The following is a 6,977-nucleotide window of genomic DNA, read 5'->3' on the forward strand; positions in this document are numbered from 1 at the left end:
ATATATATATATATATATATATATATATATATATATATATATATATATATATATAATAAGAACATTTTTATACTATACATATTCTGTTACATAGACATTAATATATATGTATATAATATATATATCTACATGTATACATGCACACACATGCATATGCGTTTGTATGTGTATATGTACGTATATAGATATATGCAGGGGTAGGTATCAGTGTAGTAACAAATATCAAAATATATCATTATATTAGCTGAAAGGAGATGCATACCCAAATTAGTCGAATATTTGTTTCGTCTATTCATTTATCTCATCTGTCTAATGTAATCTGTATTATCGATTATGCACGCACGTGCATATATTGTAGTAACCATACCTACACACACACACACGCACACGCACACACACACACACACACACACACACACACATACACATATATATATATATATGTATATATATATGTATATATTTATATACATGTATATGTATATATATATATATATATATATATAAGCTCGAGTGTGTGTGTACACATATAAACATACATACACACACACACACATATATATAAATTTTTAGAGAAAAGAACCAAAGTTCATGAACTCATCCATATATATATATATATATATATATATATATATATATATATATATATATATATATATATATATATATATATATACATGCATACATACATGGACATATATGCATATGTATGATAAAAATATGATAGAAATATGTATATGTCTGTATGTATATGAAATCTAAATGCATCAATATATATAAAATCATAAAACATCATAAAACCATAAAAATGTGGAATACGTCTTGTGAACTTGAAAAGACAGTACCAAATGAAAAAGTAGCAAGTTATGTTAAAGAAAGTTGGGATGTTTTATTTTACATGCGACTTACCTGATGAAAATCCAATTAAAACCATTTGTATTAACGATGCCACTTTTGCACATGTGACATGATGGTGTCCGTTTGCGAATCTGGTCAACATTATTGTATAGCACAATGATTTTATTGTCTCTTTTTTTGCTCCTTTTCCCCCTTTATTTTGTCTGTCTTTCTCACCCTCTGACTACCACTCTTTATATACGCCCTCTGTCTCTCAAATCTTCGTATTTGGAGAAAAGTTTCAAGGGAGGTGTGGTAAAAGTAGACGTAACCGTCTTAGTAATAATGGTAACATCATTGCAATAATATTATCAATTGTTGTTGTCGTGTTTATAGTAGTAACATTCCCTGGAATCGTTTGTGATAGTCGTGACAGTTGTGCTGATGGCTGATTATGAGGTGGTAGAGGAAGATGATGTTAATGCTAATGGTGAAGATGATGATGACGATGATTATTGTGGTGATAGCATTAACTTTGATGACGATGTTAATGGTGACGACGATGATGCTGTTACAAGAGAGTGTGATGATAGGGATAATAATGATACAATATCTCTTTTTCCAGTGGTTTCGGCCGCTGCCGCCTGCAACGACATGCACTATACACAATTTAAGGAACAAAGAGGAAATGAGTGGCGGTGGGGAAAGAAAGAATGGAAGGGAGATTGTATGTTAGGTTATATACAGAAGAGAGAGAGAGAGTAATGTGTAAATACAGAAATAGATAGGGAGAAAACAGGAAAGTGAGTGGGAGAGATTTTTGTTACATAGGACTGCGATATTATAGTTATATATAAGTTGTGGTGAGTGTGTGTGTGTGTGTATTGTGTGTGTGTTTCTGTGTGTTATATGTAACTTCATTGACAGTATATATACATATTATGCATATCATAAATATGCAATTTCATATATGTATATATACATACATGTATTGATGATATTTCGCTACATTTTACAGCGGGATGACAGTGGGCAGCTTTGATAATAATAATAATAATAATAATAATAATAATAATAATAATAATAATAATAATAATAATAATAATAATAATAATAATAATAATAATAATAATAATAATAATAAATAACCACGATAGTAAATGGGAGGATGAAAAATAATCAAGCCCTAATTATTAATTGCAAAGCATGAATTTATCATGAATTTATCAGTTTTTTCGCTTATTACTTGTTATTTTAACGTAAACCACTGTATGGTTTCTGATTTGTATACTTTTGAGTATATAAGGTCGGGGTTCGGTATGTTCTAAAAATTTAATTGCATATTAAATATTTGTGTGATAACATTTCTGAAACATTCAGTTTTCAGAGAATCGATATTGTGTTTATGAGGAAAATAATCTACTTTGCTGTTTAAAGTTGATTGATACTTCCAAATATCGGGCGGGTATATGTTTTATTTTCATCTTATTGTATGCAGTTTTTTCATAAAATATGAAATAAACCATATTAATGTTATAAAATAATCACAAAACCTCTGATAAAACGAAGTAAAATATATGAAAGAAAAAAGCATTGGAGTAAGTGCGATGTTTTCACTAAGAAAATATATCAGATATCATAGTAAGGGATAATGATTTTATGAAATGAGCAGAGGAGGGTAAACAGAAAGATATGGGTGTGTTTGAAACCATGTTCCTTTTTCGCATATACATACATACATACATACATACATACATATATATATATATATATATATATATATATATAAGTATATAAGTACTGAGTTAATTTTCGTTTTGTATGTCACACTATATCAGCAATGGGAATAGATCCGAATATTCTTGTCGATCAAGTAGGGATGTCTTACCTACGTAGTAACATTGTATACCGGACATCATCATCGTGTTGAGCCTCATGATTACAACAACAACCTGGAAAATATAAAGCAAATATATTGTAAGTAACATCATTATACTAACCATCAATATCCTCGTCATTATTAATTCCTTCCTACTCCTCCTCTCCCACACACATCTTCATCTCAATGAAACAAATATTATGAGCTATAACTCACTACTATTAAAACTACTGTTGTGTTACTTTCGTTATTATTGTTATTATCATTAACTCAATCATATTCCTGATTTGAACATTATATACTTAAACAGTCGGACAGGGAATGAATGCAGAGAAGACAAAGGGCATCAAGGTGAACCAAGTTCCAGCAGCCACCATCTTTATGGTTAGATAATAAACTATCTAACATGTGAAACATTCCACGCATAAACTGGAAGCCTTCTGTAAGATGATGGGGACGCCGAAAGCAATAGGAAATACAGAATAAGAATAGTGATATCGATATTTCAGCGAATGTACAAAATCTAATGATAAATACTCTGGAAAGAAACATTAAAGCCAGCTGTTCAACACCCTCAGACTACAAAGGCCACTATACTCAAAGTGAACATTCGAGTAAACTGACAAATTGTGTAAACATTTAAGGATGCCCGAGGAAAATTGTGAAAATTTCGTATACCTTGATTACATGAGAAACAAAGAGGTTTAATATAGAACATCGTCTTGCAGAATATAACGATGGATTAAGATGACTGATAACTTACTGTGGTAGTGAAATAATTGATAAGCATAAAACAACATTACGATAATCAGGAAGAAAGGAAAATGAAGATCATCGTTCATACATGTGACTGTTAACAGACACTGGAATTAAAATAGAACTCACAACTAAGCAGGAAAATTGAATGAGAACTGCCTAATGATACACGAAATACTGGGAGGAAATAATTAACTATAATTCCAAACACTAGACATTTATATCTCTCTCAGCAAGATTAACATGCTCGACGTTACTCCTCATTTATATTTTGTTGCATCACTAGATCATCTTCAATCTTCCTGTTTCTTCATTAGTATTAGAAGTTACAACTGCATCGTTTCCTTCTTTATCTAACTCCTTAAAATACATTGTAATTTTCATTGTCACCATCATAACCAATACCATAACCATAAGTATTAGACACAGAGATAATATTTATCCCCATTTAAAAATGGATATTCTATTAGAACAAACTATATTGCGGTATATATCATGAGAGAAACTGTCATATGAACTTTTGGTGCAAGATGCACGCTTATACTGCTAGCAAGGAGATAAATCCCCGCTGCCCTCAGCATCGAGACCGACAAATCAAGTGATTTCGATTTTCCGAAGTGGTGTCAAGATGGAATGCTAGAGATAGTTGTGACTCATCTCCCCGCCAGCGATATATAGGAAAAATACCCAGAACAGGCACTGGTGTCGCGATTAGCCAGAGAGCTTGTGAAAAAAGTCATATGTGTATAAGCGATAGAGGCAGTATTAATACCGAAATCACATGTTCCGGTGATCTCAGCGCTTGAGATGGTAGGGACTTAGCTCCCCGTTAGCGATATAAGAACGGGTGCATATGAGCCAATATGAGAGTTTCTCTCATTGAATCTACCGCAGTATAGTTTGTTCTAACAAAACATCCACATTTAAGTGGGGATAAATATTAACTCATGGTATTAATACTGTCGCTGTCCATTAGATGTATGATAAAGTTATTGCTATATGCGTTCGATCCTTGGCCAGCGTTCTTAGACATCGTGTTTTAACCTAACAGCGCATTTATTGTTATTCTCCCATTATATTATCCCAGCAAGAGTGCAGATCCAGATTAGAAGGTAGCAGGTTTTCAATGCGATACATGATGTAATTTCAACAATTCTACAAGGGTGGCGAGCTGAGAGAATCGTTATTGCACCAGATAAAATGCATAGCGGCATTTTTACCTACTATCTTTCTGAGATGAAATAGCGCCGGTGTAGAATTTGCCTCTCATCATTTTGTGGGCGATAGATTAAGTATCAGTGGTGCACTGGGTTCGATGGAATTGATGTTTCCCTTCCCACAAAATGCTGGTCGTGTATCAAATTTTGATACCAATTCTATAGGATATTATTTACAAAGCATAGACTATTTATTAATGATACTAGATTGAATGAAATAGAAATTAAAAAAAAAAAATTGCAAACAATGCTTAATTGTAGATACTTTAAACAGATGAATTTGAGGAAATATTCATATCTTGAATAATGTTAGTGATAAGGGAAACAATTTCTGTCGATACGAATATTTTCATTAACTTGAAAGCTAACCTGATCAGTTTGTGATTAAGGATGCCCCCTTATATGACACAACACTGAACTTGCTTTACGGTGTTCACCTCATTATATCCTATGTTGTTGTATATTATTATACTAATGTTTCAAGTTAAATTAGCCTCACCATATTGCTATCATAACTGACAATTTAGTTTTAGTTTCCTGTTTCATCTTTCAGATCAGAGTTGATAAGTTTTTGATTGATACTTAGTTCAAATTAATTCAAATTAATTCAAATTAATGTGATGTCAAAGTAATTTGACATCACATTAAGGGATGTGTCAGGATGATATATAATGGTTTTCTTATTCCAGGCAACGTGACATTTTTCACGTCGTCTGTGATTTGATTTTATTATAACCAAAATACAGAAACGTAATTGATACATTCTCAATGTAGAAGATTTGGAGTTAACATTGTCTTTGATTAAATTGGAATATTTTTCTCTGTATCATGTTAGATACGCTTTTGAAGCATTTCTATGTATTTGAATGATATATACACAGTGAAATGGTCACTAGCATATAGAATATAAGAAATCAAGATATTTTAATTAATTAAAATTGCACCTTCAGTGATAAGATCGATCATTATCTTAATGGCTAATGGTAGAAAAAAAGAAGACAGGAATGACAATCCTGAACACTTAATTAATTAAAATTAATGGAATATGTAATGTTGTGGGGAATAAGTCTGATATTTGGAAGTGCGTGGAGATCTCCAGACGTTTTTCGATCTTAATAGCAATTATTTCATCTCATTTGTGGTACATGTAAATGTGACTACCAGATCATAGAATAACATAAAGGATTTACGTTTGTCAGGTATCAATATTGAGTAAACGAAACTTATAAAAGAATTAAGGGGGAAAATTAAGTGAGGGCCTTTGTTATCGCACTTGGTGTAAGCGACTTCTGACATTAGATTTTTACAAAAATAATCGTATTATATATTTCTACTAGGAAGAATTCTGAGGCACACAAGAAATAATTACAGAAAGATGTCAGACATATTCACATAAGCATGTATCGTTAAACTCCACATTCACGAAACACGAATAGCACTTAACTAGAATATTAGACCTATGAAATCTCGATGAGACTGATAGTCTCCCTGTCAAATGCATATTCTCAACGTCGCAATTCGAAAGACTAACTTTTCTCTTCAGAAACAGAAATTGCTTTGTTCATGAAAAATTACTATATCTCTACAAAACTATGGTAAAACTACCAATAAAGTAAGTCTTCCACATCAGTAATGATGCTGATGCCACATGCAAAGGCATGATGACACTCAGAAAACCACTTCATACATTATGCAAAATATTTACTGTCTCATTCCTTTGTAATATTTGTGCACCATAAATGTGACTTCATCTCCTATAAATTGTCATGTTTTAGCCCACATAGGCAGTCCCTCCTTTCTTTTCATACATTGTGTAAAGACTGAAGCTTTGCAAAAGCTATTAAGCTCTCAACTTAAAACTGCTAAGCAAAACGTAAAATGCCTCATTCTCGCACGCTTCAGAGGGTACGAGAAGTTCATTGACAAGGCCAATCTTCTTCCTGACCAAACAAAGTATAAACCATACGCACTGATGGAAGGGTAATTCCTTAATAAATCAGTTATTTAAATGCTTCAAAAACGTTACACGATCAAATATTTGTGAAATATCCATTAGCTTAATTTGAGTTAGTTGAAAAATTGTTCAAACCAATGTAATAGGACATAATGATAATGGATTTTGTACAGTATTGTTTCAACTGTTACGTTTGTATATTTACTTTTAACATGAAGAACATAAAGGCACACACATATGCATACATGCATATATGTGTGTTTGCCCGCGTATCTATATCTATATCTATATCTATCTATCTATCTATCTATCTATATATATATATATATATATA

The 6,977-nt window shown here is 31.8% G+C and overlaps 1 protein-coding gene across 6 annotated transcripts in view; it reads right to left on the reverse strand.

The window, feature by feature from the left end:
- LOC106869914 (protogenin A) overlaps positions 1–6,977 on the reverse strand; it is a 1,534,154-nt gene that overhangs the window by 708,313 nt on the left and 818,864 nt on the right. For 5 of the 6 annotated variants that reach the window (XM_052972123.1, XM_052972126.1, XM_052972125.1 and 2 more), the window contains one exon: positions 910–2,789. In XM_052972123.1, the coding sequence (XP_052828083.1) occupies positions 910–1,000 (91 nt within the window). In that variant the 5' untranslated portion in view covers positions 1,001–2,789. The remainder of the gene's footprint in view (positions 1–909; positions 2,790–6,977) is intronic. The other variant, XM_052972124.1, reaches the window with a different exon arrangement.

Source organism: Octopus bimaculoides, chromosome 12 (genome assembly GCF_001194135.2).
Source record: "Octopus bimaculoides isolate UCB-OBI-ISO-001 chromosome 12, ASM119413v2, whole genome shotgun sequence".
Taxonomy (NCBI): Eukaryota; Metazoa; Mollusca; class Cephalopoda; order Octopoda; family Octopodidae; genus Octopus; species Octopus bimaculoides.